The following is a 27,150-nucleotide window of genomic DNA, read 5'->3' on the forward strand; positions in this document are numbered from 1 at the left end:
TCGGCTGGAGGGGGCAGAGGGGGAGGAGGGGGGAAGGTGAGGGAAGGTTTGCTGGAAGCGGGAGGCGGTGGAGGGGGAGCGGGAAGGCTGGGCCGGCCGGGGCCGGCTGCGGCTCGGGGGGGGCCGGGAGGATCCGGGGGGACGGCGGCTGCCCTCGGAGCTTCGGCTGGGTGCAAGGGGACCCCCTTCACAGCAGGGGATCCCGGCGGGGCGGGGGTCCTGGGTGCCGCTGCTCGGGCTCCAGGAAGCTGCCCAGGCCTCCCAGCTGAAAAAAAAACAAAACACTTATCACATCGACAACATCAGGATTTCGTTCCCACAAAACGATGCAAAGAGCAAGCTCTTCATCTCCCCCTCCCCAGCGGTTCCCCCGAGTGATCAATTCACCCAAAACACCTCATATCCAGCAGCCTGCCCCTGGCGTCATGGGGCTCAGGAGGTGATGTGTTCCAGTGGGCACCAGGGACCCTTGGGCTTGCCTTCCAGGCACAAAACCACACAGGGAGAGCCAAGTTCTGTCTTCCCTGCAAATGTCTGCTATGACGACCTGCTGAGAGACCCCGCTCCCCAGTTTCTGCAAAATGGAACAGTTTAAGGAGAGGGTGCTTTGCTGCAGAGGCCTGGGGTCCTCCATATCAGGCTCATCTGCCACCCACAGCCCGCTGAGCAGGGATGGGATTGAGAGTCCCAGTGAAAAGGCCTCAAAAACCACAAGCAGATCGACACACATCAGCTTGAAGTACTTAAGATTAAAAAGTTCACACAAACCTTACATAAATCTCAATCCCGTGGATAAATGCCAGGTTCTTAAAAGCAAATTGGCCCCTCCCAGACCAATTGGACCGGGACCTACCATGGCCTCAAAGGCTTTCCAGGAGGCACAGGTTCTAATGTTTCCTTTTCAACAGCAAATGCCCAAAGACCCGGCCTCGCAAAATGTGTTTTCCTGAGTAAATGTCGAGGATTTTTCACAAAGCAAGATGCCAGAGGAGGCATCTCATGCTACGTCCACGCAGGCTGACAGGCACGGGTGCAGTTATAAGAACAACTGGAAGCAGCTGCTGCAGCTGAGGTGCAGGAGGAAGCCCGGTGAGCAGCTCGCGCTTGCCTTCCAGGAAAAACCCACCCAGGTAGAGCCAAGTTCTGGCTTTCCCCGCAAACGCCTGCTTTGCTCTGTGCTGCCTGAGCAGGCACCAGCTGCCCAGCAGCGCCACAGGCCATTGCTGGGACTCTAAAAGTCACCCCTCACTGATGCTGGCACATCCTGAGGTGACAGCAGCGGTAGGGCTGCCCTCACACATGCCTTCCTCCTGCCTTTCAGAAGTGACAAGCGCCTTATTTTTCAGGTCAGTAAATTACCTTGCTGGATCAAAGCTATGCTTTATAAAATCCAGAGGGCAGAAATCTTAAATATCAATCCTTAAAATAACACACAAACACACGCTAATGAAGGGAAGGAAATGGGGCTGCTTTGCATTTGTGCTGAAGTTGGTAAGCTCAGGTTTCAATACTCTATTCAAGGCACAATTTTAAACTAATGTAAAAAAATCTCCATTAAAACTCTGTACAATCTACTCAGTCCCCTTCTTACCCAGCGTAGACATAGTCTATTATTGACATTTTAAGGAGTAAGGCACCCGAGATCTAGGAAGATGATTTCAAGCACATTATTACTTGAGCCTTCCATGGTGACAAGTTGAATTAAGGGTTCATAATAAATATCACTCTCTAAAGCTAACCCCAACGTATCTTCATCCCAAATCGCAGTTCCCCCCAGCTATTCTTTCACACAACGAAGCCCTTACCTGACATGTCCCTCTGGCCTGCTGGTCTGAGAACAGGAAAGCCACCAGCAAATAAACCTCCCAGAGGCTGCTGAGAGCCTCCCAGAGGCTGCTGAGAGCCACCTTTATTAATGGCTGCAGGAACTCCATCTCTATTAGCTCCTTTGGGTTCTGTTAAAAAAAATAAATAAATTAAAAAAATCACAAATTCCCCCAGGGTTTATCAGAAAGTCACTTCATCCTTGCTCTCAGACTGCTAAGATGAACACACACAGCCAAGACCAGAGTTTTCCCTCTTTAGGCAGGCTCAGGGAGGAAAGGTGCTGTCCATGCAGTGAACTGCCCTTCTCTCACCCGTCCCTTGCAGCACAGCACCCTCTGGTGCTTTTTAATTGCACACCAGTGATGACACCGGCAAGAAGTTGTGTTAGGTTACATAGAATCATATCATAGAATCAATCAGGTTGGAAGAGACCCTTGGGATCATCGAGTCCAACCATCTACCCTACTCTACATAGTCCTCCCCTACACCATATCCCTCAGTACCCCATCTAAACGTCCCTTAAACACATCCAGGGATGGGGACTCAACCACCTCCCTGGGCAGCCTATTCCAATGCCCAACCACTCTTTCTGTGAAAAATTCCTTCCTAATGTTCAGTCTAAACCTACCCTGTTGGAGCTTGAAGCCATTCCCTCTTGTTCTGTCACTAATTACCTGTGAGAAGAGACCAGCGCCAACCTCTCTACAGTGTCCTTTCAAGTAGTTGTAGAGAGTGATGAGGTCTCCCCTCAGCCTCCTCTTCCACATACTAAACAGTCCCAGCTCCTTCAGCCGCTCTTCACCAGTTTCGTTGCCCTCCTCTGCACTTGCTCCAGCACCTCGATATCTCTCTTGTATTGAGGTGCCCAGAACTGGACACAATACTCGAGGTGTGGCCTCACCAGTGCTGAGTACAGGGGCACAATCACCTCCCTACTTCTGCTGGTATTTTATTGGCATTCTGCTGGTAATTTACTGGCATTTTTTCCCGATTTTTTTTTTGCCATTTTTTGTTCTTTTGATCTAGAAAAGAGCAACCCTTTTGCCCGAGCTAACAATTCCCACTTAAACAATTATTTTATTGAGAAACTCTCAAGGATTTCATCATTCATGATTTTTTTTTTTTTTTCACAAGGAATGCTTGTTAAGGTGATATCCAGTTATAGACTCATTCTGAAGTGTTAATAGTTCCTGACCTTAGAGCAGGACGCAAGGTTAGAAGGCACCCCCTCTCTCTGCACCCTAAAGCCACGTGAAGATGCAGACCTTTGCTGGACTTCAAACCTGCCCAAAAGTGTCAAACTGACCTCCACAACCTTCAGCAAAGCCCATCCATGGGACCTTGCCCAGGAGCACGTACTTACTTTCAATCTGTGGTGCACTTCGGTCATTGATTTGAGTCACCTTCCTCAAGCGAGTTCCCTGCTGGATATCAGCCAAGAGCGCGTTCCGTGCTTTCTGCTCGTCCTTTTGCAATTTTGGTATCTCTGAACTTGCCTGTTGACAATAAGAGCAATAGACAGGAGGTACAGACAAAAATACATGCTAGGAAAGGGCACGTAAGCAAACGTGGGATAAAAGATTTGAAATATACCATCCTTGGCAGCTGTCATTTCACAGCCTTTTGAGCTGAATCAACACGAAGAGCATTCAGTTGTATAGGAAACAGGAAAGCTGAAAGTTTAAATTTAACACAAATCTTATGCTAGCTGTGCTAATGCTGTTGAAAAGAAATTAAGGGACAGGCTGAAATGGAATGTGACCCCTTGCTTGGCAATTTATGGGCTCTGCCCCCCCAAAGCCAGCTCTTTAGCTCTCTTCATTCTATTTACAATGCTTTACAACAAAGATTTTATATGTCACCTCAGAATAAATATCCTTCTTTTACCTACTTTGCCTTAGGAAAAGAGACAGGTAATTGCATACTTATATTTGAATAAGATCATTAACTAATTTAGAGTGTATTGGAGATTTACATGAGATTAGGTGGACTGTCTTTAGAAGAATACCATTATATTTTAGTAACTTTTCTAGCCTAATTAAGGTCCGTAAATGCAAAGCCAGGCTGTAGTTTAAAATGTTTTAATACACCCCCAAAATATTTTAAGTCTTTATTCTTATTTCATCAAGTTTCCTGCTATTAAAAAAAAATAAAAATCTTTAAAACATTTGGACATTTTGCTTTCCTGAAGCAGATATAAACCAGCAAAGCTGTTACTTCTAAACCTGTCCTGTGGTTACAGAGAGCTCCAACAGAGGGGAATCCTCATGTCAGAAGAGCTGAATGTGCTGCGTGTGTCCACAGCTACTGCAAATTCCCATAGCTCAGGTAAATTCCTAAGGAGCAGGAATACCAGAAAAGTTCCCATAGCCCTTAAAGTTCCCAAAGCCCTAAAAGCCATACTTTTAGCATCAGAGTAATAATAAAGCAGAACAAAAGTGTCTCCCATTAAAATGAAACACCCAACTTGGCAATACCATTCTAGAAGCAAAAGAGAAACTTGATAATACTTAACCAGCTGCTGAATTAATAAAATGTCTAATTTGCTAATCCTAAATGAAGAATTATACCGGTAGGATATCACTTGCAGTTATTTTTGTACCTGCTGAAAAAAAAAATTCAGTCTAGATGTGCAGAGCCCCACTAGATGGCACTCCAGATCGCTGCCACCACCAGCGGCATTCCTGACACCTGATGTAAAAACTCAGAATTGTCATCTTGTGACCCACACTGTAATCATATTTATTTAAAAATATTAGAAAAAACCTACTAATTTGAAACAGCTCTGCCTGTCCTCATGCTTTCAGGACAGCGAGTTCCGCTGCCCATTAAGAAGGCAGAAAAGCTGCCTGTGCAGGCACCGTTAGACCATGTACCAGCCACAAACTACTTTCAGCCACGTTTTCTATAAGTTGACCATACTTACTGTGAAAAATGGAAACACCATCACTGGAACAAGGGTGACCTCCCTTCTCACAAAAGCGTTCAACCAGTATCTTGAACTTCACCCCTCTCTACTCCCACTAGCAGGACAACCAGGATCTAGAGGGATCTGCTGAAGACCTATGTTTAAAATTAGATCCAGCAGCTGTGTTTTCGCTTCCCGGTTCAAGTGTCTGTATGTTATGCCAGCTGTCCACTTCATCACCTCCATCTACGCCTCTGAGCATAAAGTCCTGATATCCAAATAGCTATTAGGCTAAAACACCCTACTCGTGGCAGCTGATGTTCGCAAGGGACTTGTGTCTTGGTATCACTTTAACATGGCCAGCCTGTCCTCACGCTTTCAGGACAGCGAGTTCTGCTGCCCATTAAGAAGGCAGAAAAGCTGCCTGTGCAGGCACCGTTAGACCATGTACCAGCCACAAACTACTTTCAGCCACGTTTTCTGTAAGTTTACCATACTTACTGTGAAAAACGGAAACACCATCACTGGAACAAGGGTGACCTCCCTTCTCACAAAAGTGTTCAACCAGTATCTCGAACTTCACTCCTCTCTACTCCCACTAATGACTTTGTTGTAGCAGGACAACCAGGATCTAGAGGGATCTGATCAAGACCTATGTTTAAAATTAGATCCAGCAGCTGTGTTTTCGCTTCCCGGTTCAAGTGTCTGTATATTATGCCAGCTGTCCACTTCATCACCTCCATCTACGCCTCTGAGCATAAAGTCCTGATATCCAAATAGCTATTAGGCTAAAACACCCTACTCGTGGCAGCTGATGTTCGCAAGGGACTTGTGTCTTGGTATCACTTTAACATGGCCAAGATACTAATTTTTTTTCAGAATCCATAGCACAAAAAAGCAGGAGCACTATTCTGTAGGCCCATAATGCAGCATAAGAAGCTGCCTGCATCTCGCAATAGATCCCCTTCCTTCAAGCACGTCTCCGTCCCATGTCCCAGCTGTTTCTCCTTCCTCCTCCTGCAGGCGAGAGATACCATCTTCCATGCCCAGCCTGGTGGACCCGGGTGATTGATTCGTTGCCAAGTAGCTTGATAGGGATTCTCTTTTTCCATTACAAAGTCAAGGTGGTCCGGGGTGTAGTGTTGCCTGGCTACACAGCGGTCAGAGCCCCTTTGGATTTCTGGTTTGCTGCCTGCACTCCCAAGGCTGGTGACAATTCTCCTCAAGAACCCCTTCACCAGGTAAGTTTGTCCCTCACTCATCTACCACTGTCCTGCATCTGCAAGTTCTTGGTTTTACCATACTGCTCTTTGCTACACAATTGGAAAGGAACCTTCCTTTGATTAAGAAATAAATCTGGGATTCACCCTCACGCTATGCCTGCAATCCATAGCACAGGAACAGATACCAAGCTATTAAGTTGTGTATTAAGAGAAAATAAAAAGAGGAACTCATGGGTGTCAAATCTTCAATCCTGATTACATGCAGTAGAAGAGTTTGAGCAGAAAGACAAACATATTTGGAGTCACAGAGGAAAACCAGCTGCAAAACAAATGATGTAATTTATAGGCTACTTTCTACCCCCTCCCTCTGCAGGGCAGCCTCATTTATTTACAAAAAGAGAAACATCTCAATCTTTCAATGAAAATCGGAAGAGAAGCCGGAGAAGAATGTGCAGATCATTTGTTTTATCAGATGCCAGAGCTGCCTCAGGTAACACAGGGTGAAATTAAATTCCATACTTTATTTACATGAATTGGTAAGGGAACGGTGGGTTCTCATTACCTTAGTAACCATGAGGTTATTCTGCTGCTATGTCAGACATAAAGCACGGCACATTCAATGCCTACTTGGAAACAGAACGGAACAAACCACACATGGAGATACCCTGAACATAAAAGAACTACTCTCATCTCACCAAACTCTGCTACTTTTGTCTTCAGTGTCCCAAATTACACCCTCAGCCATGCCACTCACTAAGGTAAAGGATCAATGTTTGGGCTACCTGACAAGTCTCCAAACTGTAACTGTAAACAGGAAAATACCATTAAATCACAATATTTAGAGTAAACCATCCATGATGGAAACAAACATTTTGCAACTTGCAGGTGGTAACTTAGAGCAGAGAAATGAAGGAGGACAGCACGGTTATTCAGAGAGATCCCAATCACTGCAACTTGAGGCCATTCGAAAAGAACAACAAATCCAAAACATGCTCCCCCACTGCTTGGGGGGAGGGAGGAGAGAAGGAAAATAAGAAAATGCACAATATACAAATGTAAAAATAACTGGATGAAAAGTTCTGGCCATACCTCTGCGGTGACAGCCTGCATCCCGAGTGCCAGAAGCCTGAACCTGGCAGTGGGCTCCAGCAGTCAGCCCGCACGAGCGAGTGTGCCTGACCCCCTGGCACAGTGCAGGAGGGGACAGCACGCTCCTCGGATGCATTTCATCCTTTCAGAAACAATAATGCCAGCAAAAATGGAACTACAAGTCCAATTCTGGTCTCCAGATCTTTAAAATGATGTTGAAAAACTGGAGATGCACAGGAAAGAGCCAATGTGGCATTCAAAAAGCTGGGGGAAAACAGCTTTTAGCAGCTCAGTCTGGTCCGTCAGCCCTGAGGTCTGTCCGAGGGGTGGGCTGCCCACACAACACACAAACCTTTATGGGGAAATGATGGTGAGGAGCTGGGGTGTGTTAATCCAGCAGAGGCAGGCATTTGGTGAATTAGTGCAAGACACAGCCAGACAAGCTCCAATGAGGAAGCAGCAAGTGCAGGAGCAGCCAGAGGGACCTTTCCCCGCAAGAAAGGGCTGCAGGCGGCAGCAGGTTATCCATTTATTGGTTTTCGGATCAAAGCTGGATCTTCTCTGGCAGAAGCCCTTTTTGTGGAGCACAAGTCATTGGGCCCCCCCAACAGAGCTACTTGCTGACCCACAATACACCCCACAGCGGGGAGATGGCTGGTGGGTCCTAACAGTTCCCTCCAGTTTTGAGTTCCGTGAAAACGAATCATTTTGTTTAGCAGAACAACTCTATTTACGCTACATCTACGGACCATGCAAAGTTTGGCACTGGGCTTAAATCCATGGCAATGAGCTCCATTTCTGGGTACGTTGCCGTTGTGACACTTGCATCACCTTGGGAAAATCACTTTACGTCTTGCAAGACGGATGGGAACATCGACCTACCCTCTGGGCTCCTACAATACTTAAAATATTTAAGAGGTATACGTGTTCAGACACTAAAATGGTGTAAATGCAGAGGTCATCGGGCATTTGAAAAAAAATCATAGTAGTACGAAAAATAGAGAAATACTAATTACTATCTGTCAGATTTGAAAGAAGACCCCTGCACACAGGAAAGGGGAAATCTTCTGGACTCTGGGCAGGGATTTCGGGTCGCAGTGGATGCACAGCTGTTTCCATAACGGAGTTACATTTACTCCGATTTTTAAATACACTCCTTACTGAATTTGCAAAATACTTCAGGGTAGTGCAGATCTTCACAAACATGATAGTTGCAGCAAAACTGAACCTCTAGCCACCTGGACAATCCAGTAGCCAGGCAGTCACGGACCCTTGTTTCAGAACAAACCCATCAGCTAATTAGGAAAAGAGGACCCAGTACTCCAGCTCAATAATAGGCAGGAGCCGTAAGTAAGATAAAATAAAGCCCAATTCCATCCAAAGGCACTGCGTTCTTTTTTATTTTAGAGAAATTACAGTATTGAGTATTTATATGCCTAAAATGTAATGAATTGTATCATTATAGTAGGTTCCCTTTCTGGTCACTTTTTGTAGGAAATACTGGAAATACAACTGTGTAGAAAATGTATTTATTTATCTGAACTAGATAAAAAAAACTAAACCAAAAAAGAAGTCAAAATACATTTAGCTTATCCCCAACTATCTATTTGGTGGGACATACACCATTAAAATTAAAAATCAATCAATCAATTTGACACACAGTATTTTATTATGGGCAGAAAGGGAGCTCTCTCTCTTTTGCTGACAATTCCATTTATTTCTGTGAATCTGGTGTCAATCACCCTGCCTCTCTCCCATGCTCAATTTCCCCCCCCTTGACAAAAAAAAAAAAAGGATTCAATGCCAAGATCAAGCACAGATACTGGCAGAAGGCACACACAGTGTGTATTTTAGCAAAAGAAGAGTTTGAGGACACCCCCTAACAAACCCTTGCTTTCTTACTATTTCTCTCTGCCGTGCTCAGCCAAACCTGCACAGACACGGGCCATGGCAGGGGATCTTCACCGATGCATCATTCAACACCTCAGGTTTGGCTTTCAAGGAAGGGGAGAGATGTTGCAGCAAGATAAAGAAAGCTGAACAGAAAGCACCAAAATAAGGGATGCTTGGTCAAAGAGACACACATTCATGAAAATTAGAGTTCCTGGGCCAGTCCTGGCCTCCTCTGGCATCGTGACTCAGAGACCAAACTTAAACTAAAAAATGCAAGATAAAAAGGTCTACAAGCATGGCAATGGACAATTAAAACCAGCACGTAGAACAGCAGACAGGGAACAGCCAGCATTAGCTGCGTAGGCAATGCAGTCAGTGACGCGACAGTGACAGTGCCAAGTCTGGCTGAAGAAACTGCACCAACAGTGAGAGACAAATGAAACATCTAAACCTCAATTCAAGGACCTGCAAAGCATCGAGAAAGAGCCTGAACAACTGGAAATAGAATTACTCCCCCCCCCCAATTATCCCAATATTAACAATAACTGGAATTCTGGTGTAGATAAATATGGACTGCTCAGGAAAGAGGACAATAAAGGTGAAGCAAGCTGTGTAATGCTGTATCTGCGTCATGTCAGAAAAGGCCAAGAATATGGAGAGGAAAACACAGCTTGTTCGGGGTTGGTAAATCATCTGAGGAAGGACGATGAGTGTTCTCACTGCCCATATGGCACAGCAAGGCTCTCCAAGGAGGAGAACATGGCGTGAGAGATGATGACTGGGTCCCCATCCAGCCATACGGCTCCTGCTCCTTTGAGGGAAAGCCAGGCACAGGTTTGGTGCTCACAACAGTCCTGAAGGGCACCGACATAAGAATAAGGGGCTGTAAGGGGTAACATCCTGCTAAAATACCCTTCTGGGAACAGTGATGATGAAAAAAAGTGGACTGAGAACAAGGGAGACCTGCTTGTGAGCAACTGACTCTATAACTTCCTTCCGCTTAACCACAAGCTGCTGACCACAAGTGTTCCATAAAGAGATCCCTGTAGGCACCAGGACTAAAGCATTTAAACGAAATCAACTCTTAAAAGACTGCATCCTTTTCAAAAACACACCTAACAGAAAAAGACCCATTGACAGTAAGATTCCAGAACATTCAAAGAAACTACAATCTCGTATTTTATTCCAAAACAACCTCATCCTTTTAATAACAAGGTAGAATAGGGAAGATGAGCAGAAATCTCAGTGCAAGGCAGCCAGTATGTCTTCCTTGACATAGCATAGGATTATAAAAGTAATCTATGCATTTGTAGCCCAACATGAAATCAGACATGTCAGAGGAACTTGTTTTCCCAAGACCAATCGACCTTCACTAGATTAGAATTATGCCAAGAATTCATGATTTTGTATCAGCAGCAGAAGCAGTTTGCCCAGCAGGCAAGAGTATTACTTTTACAAAGAATTCTCAAACGGGCAGCTAAAGTGTCCCCTGGGAATGTGCCGAGGAATGCAACTGCAACAAAAACTGGGAACTTATTAAAATAATAAAATAAGCCCAGTTTCCAGCAAGTCGCAAACAGAAGTACAATAGAGAAAAACATTGTCATCCTCCTTGCGCTTACTTTAAACATGCTTCAGGTGTGGTTTCACTCCTGCCCAGTCTAATGCAAAATAAAAAGAATGAAAACAATCCCCCCTCCCAGCTTGAGGAACAATCTGACAAGTCTCAACAACAAAGCACATGACTTTTTTTTTTTTTTTTTTAAACTCTAAGTATTTTAAACTGCTCGATTATAAAGAGCTCTGGTACATGCGAGTTTTGGTTCATCTGTTCAGAATAGAGCCCCGACCTCTGATTTAAAGCTTTCTAATTATGGGAAACCTTGCCACGGTGCAAGACTCCACCTGCACAGTCAATCACAAGATCAGAGCAACTCCTTGTGTTTCTGCTGGGTAGCATGGGATGAAAGTAATTAATTCTTGGCACTTGGTCTACCTGGGTAAACATGGCAATCTCTCAGCCTTCTAGCAAGCTGAGCTTCAAACACTTCCCATGCCAGGGGTCACTCTCCAGCCAACATTTTTTTTTTTTTTTGGAGGGAACTCACATGAAGGGACCTGCCAAATAGCTTCCTGGCAGCTAACGAAGTCATTGTTTCAAGAGAATGACAGGACCAGCGTTTCACGATTCCATCTACACCCGGCTCAATAACGATTAACCGTGATCTCAGCCTCCATCGCACAAAAGTTCTGCAATCTGAACCTGCTGGGTTGAAAAGGTCAGGGAGCAATGTGTGTGCTCAGATAGGCCGTGTCTACACCAGCCCCGTTCCTCCGCTCCTAGCAAGGGAAGTTCCATGCAGAAGTTGCTGCTGGCCTCTTCCCGGCGTTTCAGCCGCCGCCTAGTCCTGGCATCACTCCCAAATAACGAGGCGCTTCAGCGTTAGCAGGGACGGTGCCTGCTCTGTGCTACCATCTAGCCCCTTGAACCATACCCGTGAGGGCAGGGAACAAGAGATAAAAGAATAGCAGAGCAGGAGTTACTCTCTTCTACATCTATATCATAGAATCACAGAATGGTTCAGGTTGGAAGGGAGCTTAAAGATCATCTAGTTTCACCCCCATGCCATGGGCAGGGACACCTCCCACCAGACCAGGTTGCTCCAAGCCCCATCCAGCCTGGCCTTGAACACCTCCAGGGATGGGGCAGCCACAGCTTCTCTGGGCAACCTGTTCCAGTGTCTCACCACCCTCACAGGAAATAATTTCTTCCTAATATCTAACCTAAATCTCCCCTCTTCCAATTTAAAACCATTACCCCTTGTCCTGTCACTACACTTCCTGACAAAGAGTCCCTCCCCATCTCTCCTATAGCTCCCTTCAGATATTGGAAGGCTGCTATAAGGTCTCCCTGGAGCCTTCTCATCTCCAGGCTGAACAACCCCAACTCTCTCAGCCTGTCTTCATAGCAGAGATGCTCCATCTCTCTGATCATCTTCATGGCCCTCCACTGGACCCGTTCCAACAGGTCCATGTCCTTTCTATGCTGAGGACTCCAGAGCTGGACACAGTACTCTCCAGGTGGGGTCTCACAAGTGCATCCCACTGCTCATTTCAACACATATCCCACTGCTCCTTTCAAGCACATATCCCACTGTTTATTTCAAACGTCACCAGTCATCAGTGCCACCGCACCCAGCAAAACCCTCTTCATTTTATCTTAGCACCGCCCCATCAGACAAGGTAAAATCATGTATACTGACAGGTCAATTGCTCCTGCCACAAGTGCCACTTATAGACAAGGGTGGACTTAAAAGTTTTCCAGGGTGGGTTGCTAAATTTCTGTACCTGAATGCAAAAATGCAAGGGAATCAATATGACAGTGTATAGCTGCTGAGCTACTTAGCTTTTCTGTGGGTATTTAACTTACTGACACCCACATTTAAAACATAAATTCTGGCTGTTCTTTCACTGAAAGAAAATACGCAGTAACAGAAGACACCAGAATGGAGGCAGAATAAAATCAAAACTACTCTAAAAGTAGGTAACAAGTCAGATACCAAAAATATCCTGAGACTGGCTTAAAAAAATAATACTGAACTTTACCTTCTGATTTCTAAATTTTTGGGATTCAAATTCCCAAGATTTCCTCCACCTCAATTAAAACAGGAGTGAAAATTCTCACATAAACAAGAAAACGTGAGGCCCTGGCATTGCAATGAAAATGTCAAACAGCACAAGGCTGAAAATACTGCCGTGGGGGCTGGTGCCACGACCTCTGTTCATTCTCTCTCTGCCGTAGCAGGGTCCCCACAATGACAAGGGCTATTATGAGTAGTGACAACAAAATATTCAACATGTGACAACCTACACGTATCACGCTTCAATCTCCATCTGCTCTCAGGATGCCAGGCCACTTGTCTACCCAGTTACCTGTGCAGAAGCTCCTGATCCTTCTGAAATGCCTTTTAGCATCCTAGCAAAATTATGGTCAACCCAAGACAGGAAAATAGTGAAAACCCAACATTTCTTGCAACATCACTGACCAGCCACGAAGAGAAGTTCAACTCAACTATTGCTTTAATTCTGGGCTCTCTTCTAATTAAAAGGCTGCAAGTGTAATATTAATTGACAGATGGAATTTAATATCTAGCCACCGCATACACTACAGATGGGGTACTGATTTTTCAGGGCAATATTACCTTGTGATTAGAATGGTAAACTAACCCATTAGCTCTCTGCAGATAGGCTGCTTCTAATACCTGGGCTTGATCATTTACAGCTGGTACCTCTGCAACACGCTGCAATTTCCAAACTTTTATATGGAAAATTATACAGAAAAAAACCCCAGACAGTAAGAATAATACATTTAAATGGTTTCCATTCCATTCAGATAACTTGTATAATACATGACTTTATGAAGAAACCTGCAAAACAGAACTCAACACCTAAATAGATTAAAAACAGTGACCCAAGAGAGCTCAAGTAAAGCATTCAAGAAGACTAGCACATATGAATATACCTGTCCAGATGAAACACAGGGAGCAATGCCAACCTGCTACTTATTGTTTCTTTACATCTTCCTCAAGTTTCATGGCTCCCACTTGCCATTTCTGTATTTGTTGACTACAAGAGCAGAAGGCTACAGCAGCAGCACTTTTAGATGCCATAGCTACGCAATCCCACATTTTCTAGTAGCTGAAAATTAAGTCAAATAAACCACACAAAACCACAGAATTTTTTCTTCATAATTGCCCCACACTTCTTTACGAAAGCAGACTGGTGTGAGACAATGCATTATCAAAACACTGTAAATGAGGAGTTTCCTTTATTTTGGCTGGAGCAAAGCATTCTCAAAAATGTCAGCTGCACTTTGCCCAGCCCTTAGCACAGCCCGTGTAATGGGCTGTCACGAGGATTACCAAGCCTGAACTCTCTCTCACTCCAGTATGTTTTACCTCACAGCAATAAATATTATGATTTAGTATCTCCTGACCTAGGGACTTTATGACAAAGTACTAAATATCATCTTACTCACAGCTCGCATAAAATTTTAATAAACACATTCCTACATATTTTGTAATTGGCACTAAGCAGGATTCTGTTCTCTCAGTGTTGTGCTGGCAGGTCTAGGGGTCTGAATGAAAACTTGAGAAACTACCTTAATTTTTACAATAAATAATTAGCAAGCAGGTACAAACATCTACGCATACGCACACTTATATGTGCATATTCTCCTCCTCATAATATATTTGGTAGGACCAAATCAAAATAGCATAAATCACCATTATCTTCAGCCAAGCTGCTTTACATGCGTTGTTTTTTCTCTTTCCAAAGAACAGTAGAGCTAAATGTCAGAGGAGCAAACCCAACTCCCACACACCTTCAGATAAGCACTGTAGCTCTCTGAATTTCTTGGGAAGGTTGAAGGAAACAGCTCAACAAGGTTTGCACTCTGACAACTGCATGGAGGAGGGAGAAAAAAAACATCTCCCAAAGGACAACTATCAGCTGATGTTTTTCTTAACCTTAGAAATCCTACCTTTGTGTAAATTATGTGTTTATCACAGTGTTATACCATGAGGAATTGCTTTTCTGAGATTTGTGAGTAGAAAATAAGGTCAGAATAACAAACTTGGTAAACACTGATGTATCTTTATCTACAACTGTAATTCTATTTATTTTCTTTTTTTTTTTTTAACCTAGGAGTGAGGTAATCATTAAGATTAATCTACGTGCCAGTCTAGCATCCATCATGATTTTAAGTTTCACATTTCTCTCACCAAAGTAAGCATATTTCCTTTCTTCCCCTGCTCTCCTAGTTTTCAGTATGCCAATAAGGCAAATAGACTCCTGGTGCTGCTTTACTGGCTTTAATCCGCTGATCCATTGTGATTTTGGGGGTTAATTTCTACGCTAAGTCTTTGGTAATAACAATTCTAAAGAGAATAGAAGTATTTTCTTAAACTCCAGAAACACATGAATCATTAAACAAACATCTCCTCTGAGTAAGGCACAACCCAGCAGGGCTGCTACACATACACACTTCCTTCAATATTAACGTTTTAATAGGTGATGATTGATCATAACATTAGGAATTTAAACGCACAAAGGCAGCACAGCAGTGAGCAGCCTCCACTGCACATAAAAAGTGAACGTGGTTTATCAAAGCAAAATTCTCTCTTGATCCTCTCTTGGGAGATTAAGCAGAGAAGATTTTTAATCAGTCTCAGTGTTGGCATCTACTTCTGGAAATACGACAACCAAAACTAACCAGAATGCCTCGTATGTCAAACCAAAAGGCTAAAGGGATAAAAGAAACAGAAGGGGAATAAAAATAAGATTTTCAGGAGCAGAAAGCTTTAAAGAAAAAATAATAAACAAACCAAAAAATTATGAAAAATCCACTCTATGTGATGTACATATGCCCATAAAATTGAAAGAGCTTTAGGACAGACATCCTAATGCCTCATTTCTAAGTTTCCTTTATTAGGGTGGATGGGAAAAGGGAAAGAGAAAAGATCTGAATTCTGTAAGCCAGTGCCAGAAAATGTGTTTGGGCACAGTTTTATTCTGCCTACTCATCCCTCTCATCTTTATCTATGACCCCCAGAAGGCAGGCATTTGAAGATGTGCTCAATTAATCCAATTAGCTATATTTACATTTGACTCAGCCACCTACATCTGCTATTGCAGATACCCTACCATTCCCTCCTGAAAAATCCACTTTGTTTCCTTTTAAGTACGCTCTAACAGCTAGTAGCTTTTCAGCTGTTGGGCACAGGTGGCTCCTGGCATGTCTTAAATACCTTCTCCAAATCACTTCAGTTTTGCCTTGCAACAACTTTTGTGAGCAGAATTCAGTAAGAGTACTTACAGAGTATCCGGAAGTCCAAAATCTTTGAAAACAGTAGGAAAAAACCACACTTTCTTCTGCCTTAAGATGGAGTTAAGAGTGCAAAAAAAGGCAAGTGCCAACAGGGCTTAGGATTTCAATGAAGTAAGGACTGCAAAGTTATTTGGGACCATGGCTCACAATATTCACTAAGAAAATGTGCAGAAAAAAAAGATAATGTGGTGATTAAAAGTCTCTTAATAATGAAAACAAGAGGAAAGTATGGCTATTATCCATATAGTTAGAAAAACAAGGCAAGTCTATGGTACCCATGCAATGGCATCATGCAAACGGTAGGATTCTAAAACCTCAACCTACACACAGACATTTCTCTTTTGACATAAATCAAGTAAATTAAACTAGTGGCTCGGCTGCATATCAATAGCAAAACTAAAACCTAACTTTAATTGCTAACATGTAGATGTTACTGGTTACTCTGGTTTAATTGTATCTGTATAATAAAAATCACAGTGCTGTTTGCTTTGGAACATTTCCAGGCCTTGGCCAAATAAAACTTAGTTGTTTTGAAGGTTTTTCTTAAAGCTACCTGCCTGTTTGATTTTTTTCTTCTTCCATTCTCCAACTGTAGATTTAGCAGCTGTAACAACAGCTGGGCAGTTCAGCAGCTGTAAAAGACAGATGCCAAGTTCTAGAAAATAGCTTCCTAGTAAAAGAAAAGAGGGTCTGTAGCACGTTTTCATGGATCCCCCCATCAGGAAATTTTACTCTGCAACTTGGTGCCAACTGTAGAGCTGACCTCTCTCATGCTGCACTTTCGCTGAACACACCCGGGAGACAACAGATCCTCTCAAAGTTTGCCCTCTCTCATTCAGTTGTGACAGAGAAAAATCCTTTTGCTGGTACAGAAAAAATAACATTCTGCTACATTATTTTACGCATTTTTTGTGTTGGTTCCTGTGCTCTTTTTAGTGTCAATACTTACTAAAAGGAAAGCTTTAATAACAGATATTAATTAGAAATGTTTAGTTTGTATCATATCACCAAGATAAAACTGACCCTATATTCTATATGTCTTACCTGCAGAAGATCACATTAGTAATAGAATGATCTAACTAAAATATGGAAATACTGTATAAGCCTTCTTGTATCAACCCCCTATCATAGCAGTGGTTTTAGCAATCAGAAAAGGAGGGGAAACCAAAAACTGATCTTGTGTGTACCGGTCCTTAGGGGTCTTCTTAGCTTTCTCAAGCTGTTTACAACTGGCATATGTTGGAGGGGAAGGGGCAAAAATGTCTCTTGATACTTACCAAGCTAAATTTATTAGGATAGGAATCAGCTTCTGTTTGACTTTAATTGCAGCTGTGGGCATTAAGTTGCTCACACAATTCAGCCCACTAATTTCAGCATCTAACTATAGGCTGTGTACCAACCCAGAAGAGCTGCTAATTGAAAACACTGCTGATAGTGCCCAAAGTTAAAAAAGAACGATAAAAGGTATCAAGCACTGCTGATTTAATATACTGTCTTAGTCTTCCTCCTCTTCATCTCCACAATTCATGGAGAGTTTTACAAATTAACAGATCTTTATAGAAACAAAACAGGTGGAGATGCCAGAGAATGCAAGGGAGAAATAAAATTCTTAAAAAAAAACCAAACAAAAAAATTTAAGTACACTTGAAGTAGCATGTACTAACATACTCTGCAAATATTACAGCAGTGACAGAAAAATACATGAAAAAAAAATCAGGAGAGATTTTATGTCTTGAACACAACCATGCCAGGTTTCACAATTTTAAAAATGGTCTAAGAATTTCAATGCAGAAACAGGGTATGAGCAAATGATTGCAGAATTCAAGGAATGACTTACACGTGTTTTACCATAGGTACAGTAATTGACTGTGAAGGTATAAAAATGTAATACCCTGAAACTCCACTCAGGGCATCCTCCTCTTACTGCAAACGTGCTGGCAGGGCACATGCTCTACTTCATGACACACACAGTAATGATCTGTTACAAGCGGTAATTGTTCCTGCACATGTATAAAAGCATATTGTGCTGTATCCCCAGGAAGACGGCATATGCTAGAAAAAGCAACACCTACAGCAGAACACTGTGAGACTTAACAGAAGCTGTAAGAAAGAGGGTGAAGAAATTAGCGCTTGCCACCTGCACATTACCAACACAAAAATGAGTTCCCTGTGGCTGGGCAACTATTCACAAATGTTGAATTCTTACCACATGGACTCTAATGCAATCGCCTCCAAACTTTTTGATCCCACACCCCTAGCAGTAAAAAAAATCATGAACATGCACCCCAATATATTTATAATTATTTATTTATTTATTCATCAATTATACAGACATATGACTGAAGTTCTGATATTTCCTTCCTGCAACCCAATGGACCATCTCATGCACCCTACTTTGGACACCACAGCTCCAATGAACAGAAGAACAAAAGCCAGCAAAACAAGTACCTGCCTCAGATATTTGCTATGAACATCCACACCAAAATTCTGGGGGCTCTGGGATAGCTACTATAACTAAGCTTTTGCTATTAGAGATGAAAAATCAATCTTACCAGAGGTGGTGGTGGTGGAGGGGGCCCTCCAGAAGGTGGTGGAGGTGGTGGAGGAGGAGGTGGTGGTGGCGGCGGCAGCGGCACAGGCATCCGTTAAGATTTCTAGCTTCACGCAGTTATGAAAAGTATAGCCAACCTCTGTGTCCTTGAGGGGAAGGAGAGGAGGAGAAAGAAAAGTGAGAAAAATTTAAAAGGAAAAAAAATAAGAAGAGGAACGTGTTTATACACTGTAAGCTGAAGATCAGCCAAATTTCTAGCTCTCAGCAGACTGAAGACTTTTATACTGCACTGCTTCCAAAACTACAGTACGAACAGGCTCATTATAGTTCTCTGATGACAACATTCATCTAAAGAGCAAGCTCACAGATCTGGAGAAGTGCCACGAATACCAAACACATAGATGCCTGCCTGTCCAGCTTTAACTGTTCTGCCTTGCCTTAATCTAGCCCATAGCCCCAAAACGCAATTCTGCAGAGAACAAATCACAGTCAACCACATGTAGACACGTAGACACTCCTGCTGGGACATAAACTCCATTGACTTTAAGCCAGAGTTTTGCCACTCTAGGGGTAAAGTAAGGAACTTGGTGAGGTTCACTGGACTCGCTCCAATGTTACAAAAAAAAAGAAAAAACAGAAAGACAGGATTGAATAATAAATGAAGAAATAATATTACAAATTAAAGTTTCATTAAATATGGTTCTGTTGCCAAATGACAGCATATAAGGACTCAGCATTTCAAATATTAAAGTCACATAGGGTTTTCTGCCATTTTTAAATGTTAACTTTTCACAATTCTTTAGTAATACACTGACTAAAAATACAACAAAAGATGTATGTTTTGTGGGGTTTTTTTTTAATCTCCTGCAGAATGATAGGGCATCACTCAATGATTTTCATCTCTAACCCAGTCCCCAACACGACTGCACCCCCTCTCAGTCTGAAGGGATCTTTACAGTCATAACCATAAAGTTAACAAGCAGACCCTGTATTGCATCAGTAAAATTGCAAATTGAAGTACTGGGCAGTGCCAAAGAGAGCCCTCTGCAAGCCATACTTGATAACTCCTTTCAATTTGATAGTGACTCTCGGATAAATGCTCCAAACATGGGTTTACATCTAGTTTTATGTCCATCGTGTCATGACTGTCTTCTGAGACTCTTCACAATGTCATGCAAAACGGCGGCAACAGCCCTACAATAACACAAAATCTGACATCTGCTATTTCTTTCACTTCTGTAAGGCTTTATCTTAGCAGGAAATTACGTTGATTTGACACATTTGTTCTTTATACATCTCCGTAGATCATAATTTGTTTTCCTGTCTCCTCCAAGCATTTAGAAACATTTTACTTATTTTGATGTCTCTCTAGAAATTTAAGTTGAAAGGACCACAATTCCCAGCCCCTGCTCCCTTCATCCTTCCCTTCTTTTTTAAAAGCAGGCATTCTGTTTATGCTTTTCCAGCTGCCTGAAACCTTTTGGTCACGTCATTTAAGAATCCTCTGTGTAAGCAGGAGAAATGAGACAGTTCAATCTGGAGAGTTTCAGGAGAGAGGACAAGGCAGAAGAGAGGCAAGTTAAAATCTTTAGGGAAACATTTAGCTGTTTTGTTAGAGGGATCGATCAGAAGCAGCACTGAAGTTAAAAGGTACATGCAGCCTTGTCCACTTCCTAGCAAGCGTACGTGAACAATATCCGGATAACATCTGAGTATTTTCCTTCTGCTGTATCTTGTAGAATACTTTATGGGAGATTGATCAAAAATTAACCGTGCAGAGCCTCTGCAACATTTGCTTTCTCCCTTGAGAGATTGCCCTGCGAAGGACTGGCCTGTCAAAGCACTCTGGATCTGCACCAGAACGGGCTACAATCACTCCAGTCACAACCACGGAATCACGGAATTGTCAGAGTTGGAAGGGACCTTCTAGAGATCATCTAGTCCAACTCCCCTGCCAAAGCAGGATTGCCCAGAGCACATCACTCAGGACTGCATCCAGGTGGGTCTTGAAGATCTCCAGAGAAGGGGACTCCATGACCTCCCTGGGCAGCCTGTTCCAGTGCTCTGTCACCCTCACTGGAAAGAAGTTTTTCCTCATATTTGAATGGAACTTCCCGTGTTCCAGCTTGTGCCCGTTGCCCCTCGTCCTATCACTGGAAACCACTGAAAAAAGTCTGGCTCCATCATCCTTCAACCCACCCTTTAGGTACTTGTAAATATAGATGAGGTGTCCCTTCAGCCTTCTCTTCTCCAGGCTAAAAAGCCCCAGCTCTTTGAGCCTTTCCTCATAAGGGAGGTGCTCCAATCCCTTAATCATCTTTGTTGCCCTACGTTGGACTCTCTCCAGTAGTTCCCTGTCTCTCTTGAACTGGGGAGGCCAGAACTGGACGCAGCATTCCTGTTGTAGGCCTCACCAGTGCAGAGGGGGAGAATGACCTCCCTCAACCTACTGTCCACACTCTTCCCTATGCAGCCCAGGATTCCATTGGCCCTCTTGGCAACAAGGGCACATTGCTGGCTCATGGAAAGTTTGCTGTCCACCAGGACTCCCAGATCCTTCTCCTCAGTAGTGCTTTCCAGAAGATCCACCCTTAACCTATATCAGTGCCTGGGGTTCTTCCTCCTCAGGTGCAGGACCCTACATTTGCCCTTGTTGAACCTCATTAGGTTCTTCTCTGCCCAGCTCTCCAGCCATCTCCACCATTCCACCCTCACTGGTGCCCTGTGCACAATGCTATTATCAGAAGACATCTCTTTTCCTCAATTAAGTCATTCAAAAACAGGGACATAAGGAGAATGAGTCTTCCCTGCTAATAATATGTTTCGGGTTAGTGTCTTCCTACCCTACAATACAGGCCTTTTGTCTTCATTAAGGATTTAGATTGGGAAATGTGCTCTTAGTCAAATTAGAAAAAAAAAATACAGCCCACGCTTCCGTGGCAGAGCATGTGCGTGGCAGCAGGAGGTAAAGCGCACTGGAGGCGAGCAGCAGTGGGAGAGGGGAAACGGGAATAATCAGCTCTTGGTATTTAGAAGTCAGTCTTGCATCTGAAATGCCATCAGTTGACTTTTCTGCCTGCCTCTCCCGCCAGTCCCAGCACCAGCACCCACGCCTCCCAGTGATGCCGCCTAAGTTCCTGGACCAGAAGCCCTGTGGTCATCTACAGCCCAGTGCACAGAAGTGTTCACTTCACCGTGTGTCCCACTCCCCTGTCCTGAATCCTCCTGTCCAGTGCCACGGGAGAGGAACGCATTTCAGGGGCTATAACCCACCACCCTTAAATGAAATATTGGGAGTGCCCTATAGCTGCAATCCCATACTGTTTCAAATTCTCTACAAAGGAACTGTCTTTCAGAAAATTCTGCTTATGTGCCTTCTTTTGTCTCTTATCACAAAATCAGAGGCTTAATGTCCTGACCTTGGCATGCTTTTGTGCACACAGACAAATTAATATGTTTTTTACACTATTACACTCTGAAGGTAAACATATCTAATACCTATACAATGAAGAAATATTTTCCGCAGAAGGGTTCTATTTGTTCAAGAGAGCTTTGGAAGGAGGGCTGTCATTCACACAAGGAGACATTAATGGCAAAGAAGGACTGTATGTAGATAAAAGCAGGAATCTTCAAACCAACTTACAATAAAAAAAAAAAGCTCTTAATATTTAGTCATAACTGCATGATCTACACCTTTTAGTACATAGGACTGGATATGAGAACCTCTTTTGTATCACTGCACCTATCTCACTTACATGGTTTGTATTTAATTATGGAGAAGACTGCAACATTTTCAATATATTAACACAGTTATTTGGAGGCCTTTATTCCTTGGTTAAAAGCTGTATTTCATTTGCTTCTTCCCCCCTCATCAACTTGTATTTCTGACAATAGCTTCAAAACATGCCAGGGTTACAGATTTGCACAATATAAGCTAAATAAATTATGAATTAAAAACAAAAAAAAGGAGTATCACATTAATCAGTTCTTCTGTCTGTTAAGAGCCAGACAAGAGGGAAATGTCACCAAGGGTCCTTAAGGCACACGCGCCCTTTCTCCTCTCCTCTAAATATACATATTTATAATTTGAAGAGAGGAGTCTGAACTATCCCCGAGGGACAGAAATAAAAAGATAAGGTTTAAAACGTTGGCAATAGGTGGAGGGGAGAAGCCTGTGTGTTTAGCCTCAGTTTTCTCGGGCAAAAAGTAATGTAAATCTTCCCTTGACTTCCACGTCACCAAACAGAATCAGACCCAACAATTGCAGAATTATTGAAAAAAAAGGAAAATCCCAAACCCTGCCTTTTCTAGTCCACCTCCCTACCAAAGCAAGGTTATACCTTTCCTTTTTAGTGCTTTCTGAAGTCTAATTTTAGGTGTCCCAAATAATGTGGCTTGTATTATTTCCCTTGGGAAACTCTTTCTCAGTCAACTAACTCTCATAGTTCAGATTGCCTGACCCTCAGCCTAATTTCTCCCTTTCTTAATTTGGCCCCATTTGCACTCCACTGCAGATGACTCTACCTTGTACCAAGAAAAATAGTTTCTCTTACTCCTCAGCATCAGCTTTGTGAAATATAATAATTATAATTCAGAAGTACATTTACAGGAACTAGTTATACTTTTTGAGCTGTTTTACTTCTTACAATCATCAGTCAGTGAACATTATTACTGTTCTCCGATTCCAAAACAATTGGTCTTTTTTTGTCCTTTTGATAAGGGTAATTCTAAGACTGGTAATTTCAGGTGTCACAGACTGTTCCTTGCTTCTCACGGTGCTTGGTTGAATAGCAGCTGGGTTTAAGTAAGAACAGCAAGTGCAGACCTCAATATAGAACTCAAGCTCCAAACTTACAAAGGCCCAAATGAAGGCTTCTGAAGGCTTCACCCAGACTTTCATTTTGAAGTGTCAGACAAGGCAGAGCAGATGCAGATGTTTCCTCTTTACCTGTGGAAAACTCCTATATCTGCCCAAGCTTTTATGGAGTTTTGGTTTCACCTTGCCCAGCGACCAGATGTTCACAAGCTCTGATCTGAAAGCTTCCCAAAGGTCTCCTCCTAAAGTGTCGCTGCCACAGTGCTAGGGTCACACTAAGACAAAGTCCTGCTGGGAGCACAGAGCCCCACTGAGGAACAACGTGGTTTCTGAACAGCAGCTGAGATGTCTCCTGCCACACTGATGACCAGTAGAACCACCATAGGTCTGTCTGCAAGCGCTATGCTAAAGTACCTTCACCCACCATGGAAAGGCAAGGCATGGAACAGCTGTGCCCTCAATGTAGAACCATGACTAGAAGGGGAAAGGACAGAGTTAAAAAATCACAACTGTTTAAATGCACATAATAGGCATTTGTACACAAAATTATTTCTTAACTACAGCATTTATTTTGTTGGGTTTTGTGTTTTTTCTTTTATATGGCTATAGTCCTTCGGTCTTTAGGTGGTATACTCATTAATACATAATAATATTGGAATGGAAAATGCAACCCCTTTAATCCATTTGGAGAAAGGACTGTGAAATAACTGATTCATAATTACTGGATTTGCAATCATTGCAACTGTGTGCTCTGAGATAGGTAATTCAGCTTTGGGGAAATCTACAGATTTAGGTAGATACTTCACAGGTGTGCAGGAAGGCTTAGCCAAAATTTAGGTCTTATTTCCTTGATTAATAACTGAAGAAAAAAGTAGACTACAAACTCTGGTTTTTAACTTTTAATCAGCTTTTATATAATCAAATATGATTTCCCCATTAACTATACTGTTCTGAGTTACAGCTTTTAAGTCCTTATATTTTAACAGAAAAGTAAAAGATTTTCAAAATGACACAGGAGAAACAGCATCAAGAAGCATCTGCTCAACTCTCATGATGTGAAAAGTAGACAATGAGCCCAATTGTGTCCCCATTTGCTCCTGTCAAACATCACTGAAGAGCAGCTGAAATCACTGGTACAAGCACACCACAGATCTTTTAAGGACAGTACAGCACGTGCAGAGGCAGAGGAGAGAAAAACCAGAGTGTAGTAGATGTATGTTACACAAACCAATTTTTCTTCTGTCACCATCACACAACTGGAAATGACTTGGAAAAAAACTCCTGTTTCAAATCAACCGGTTTAGATTTTAAGTATAATAGACTCAAACTATGTAATTTTTAACCACCAGATGCTGCATTTCTTTCTAACATTTTCAGTGTGAATGACTTTTTGTGTTTAGAGAACAGAAGAAGGAAGAATCAAGGTACAGCCTCCAAGTATCCTCAACCTCTCTCCCCTCTGCAAAAATAACTCCATCCACAAAACACTTGACAGTCTCTGCTGTATTTGAGAGATTTAAGAGAAAGAAGCGTGAAACTGTTACTTTCTTTTCCAGCTCATAAGAAATGCAAACACTCATATACATACCTATCTTGCTAGACTTATTTTAGGACATTCACAGGTATATTCCTACAGCTGACTAAGAAAACTCTAGCCTTTCAGTATTTCCTAACAGAGAGTACGTGGGACTGCACACAACTAATGAGACAAACTTCTGCTCTCAGTCTCCGTTCACATCACTGCAACTAAAGACAGAAACTACCTTTTTCATTTCCATTGAAATGTACAAACCTCGGGGGCTCCTCCTCTATTTAATATCCGATGAAACACTCCAAAGCAGCATTTGTCTGCACAGGGTCTGTGGGATTCTCTCACAGCACGAAACACTATCCTGCATTTAAGCCAAGGAACATAAATTCTCCCCAGTCTGGACTATTTCCACCAGGCTTGATGCAGCAAAGGGCTGCATCCCCTTTCTGCCTGAACAAACAGCATGACTTTTTGTTCTGTCAGGAGCCTGATAACACTGCGACAAACCATCTGGGGCTGACCTAGCGCAGATTACAGGAATTTGAAGACGCCTTGCTTCCATGTGTGCCGTGGGCAGACCTCTCTGCTGGGTTCCCTATGGTGCTGAGGCTAGAAATTAAAGTGGTATGTCTTGACGAACCTCCCTTCAGAGGCAAAGCTGCGCAGATGACTTCATGTCCCTATACATGACTATTTCAGGGTGTAGCTTCCTCTGCTCCATGGGGATCAGCCACAGAAGGCTAATGGCTGTAAGCAAGCAGAATAAGAGAATTTATCATCTTCTTTTAAATAGGAGTAAGAGAAAAGAATGACACCTAAGAAGAAGAAATATATTACACCAACAGTAGCCCTACACTGAAATTAAAGAGCCCAAAGACAAATGAGGTAAGTTAGAAGCAATTAGGAATTGCACAAAGACATAACTTTGCAAAGGAAACAATTTATACAAAGAATTTCCTTTAAATATATCACATCCTCCACACAAAGACAGACACGGCCTATTTCACTGCCAGATACATAAACAATGGTGAATTCCATATACAGCCATTAGCAAAGTTAATCATTGGCCCATGCTAAATAAAGAAAGTGCAACTCAGTGGAAGTTCAAGGTCACTGCCACATTCTGAAGACCGCTGCTTTATACTCCTCAAGAGTTTCACTGTCAGCAGCACCTGAGCTCTCTTAGCAGGGGCAATCTGATGGTTGAAGCTAACACTTGCAAGTTTTGCGGTCTCCGCAGAGACCTAAATTGTATGTTTTCAAATAATTATTAGTAATGTATTTCTTTATAGTTATTAATATATTTATTTACTATCATTCATATAAGACAGAGATATTTGAATAGTATGCCTGCACACAGAATGGTTTCCACCAAAGAAATTCCTGAAGTTGCTTAATCAATTCCCCTAACAGAAGAAAGTTTTGCTTTCCAACTAAGTAGCTAGCATCGAAATAGAAAACCCAAATAAGGTAGTATTCAGCATCTTGCTTTTTATATTTGCTATACACAGCTCAACAAATGTCTGTTTTCAAATGCCAACCAAGTGAAAAGAATTTGCAAACGTGGGTATGAGAAGACTACAGGCCTTTCAAAATCCATGTCTCAAATAATTCTAAAATTTTCACTTTCAACCACATGATGTTTCATCAGAGATCCTATTTTAAACGTTTGCAGCTTTCCTTCTTGGAAATATAAATTTATAGAAACCTGTATGCATGCCACGTCAGACTGATATCTCCCAGCTTAAGAACCAGTCTAATACTGACAACGTAAGGAAAATAAATCTGGCTGTCTAACATGAGCCATTCTTCCCTACAATACACTATTGGTGTCGCTCCCAAACAGGTTGTAGTCACTGTATGCTGTAAGGAGGGTAGTCTTTCATAACGGATTTAAAATGTGATGGTCTGGTCACCTGCAGGAATAAGTTGCCAGGGAAATCCTCACCTCAAATAAAGAAAGGGAAGCTTTGATCCCAGCTTTCAGTGAAGTTACGATTACCTAATATTCCTTCCAAATCTATTTCCAATGGTAAAAACGCTAGCCCTTAATGTCCTGACAAATTAAACTCCAACTTCTAAACTTGCTCATACATTCATGCTCTTATCTGTCAATCCTGTTAAAACTGTTGCTCCATTTTAATGACATAGTTGGTAACCTCATCTTAGATGTTCTTTACAGCAGACTAAGCCTTCCATACTTATAAGGTATATAAAACCTTACGTTATTAAGGAAGCCCTGCTACAGTACCATAATGCTGCTTTTTTAGTATTTTAATTGATTCAATGTTCTGAAATAAATAAATTGCAAAATGCGTTTATTGCCCCTGCAGTGTCATAGCCAATACATTTACAAAACTGCTTATGTGCATAAAAGTGTAAATATGCTTTCTTGTACAGAAAATTGTTTGCTGTTTTTAAAG

At 42.4% G+C, this 27,150-nt stretch overlaps 1 protein-coding gene across 1 annotated transcript in view; it reads right to left on the minus strand.

Moving 5' to 3' along the window:
- WIPF3 (WAS/WASL interacting protein family member 3) overlaps positions 1 to 27,150 on the minus strand; it is a 37,422-nt gene that overhangs the window by 3,942 nt on the left and 6,330 nt on the right. Inside the window, exons 2-5 of the mRNA XM_014937629.1 lie at positions 18,382 to 18,526; positions 3,191 to 3,323; positions 1,806 to 1,955; positions 6 to 265 (exon numbers count right to left, since the gene is read on the minus strand). Coding sequence (XP_014793115.1) covers positions 6 to 265; positions 1,806 to 1,955; positions 3,191 to 3,323; positions 18,382 to 18,471 — 633 coding nt within the window. The 5' untranslated portion in view covers positions 18,472 to 18,526. The remainder of the gene's footprint in view (positions 1 to 5; positions 266 to 1,805; positions 1,956 to 3,190; positions 3,324 to 18,381; positions 18,527 to 27,150) is intronic.

The sequence above is a fragment of the Calidris pugnax genome, unplaced genomic scaffold, assembly GCF_001431845.1.
Source record: "Calidris pugnax isolate Ruff unplaced genomic scaffold, ASM143184v1 scaffold11, whole genome shotgun sequence".
Classification (NCBI taxonomy): Eukaryota; Metazoa; Chordata; class Aves; order Charadriiformes; family Scolopacidae; genus Calidris; species Calidris pugnax.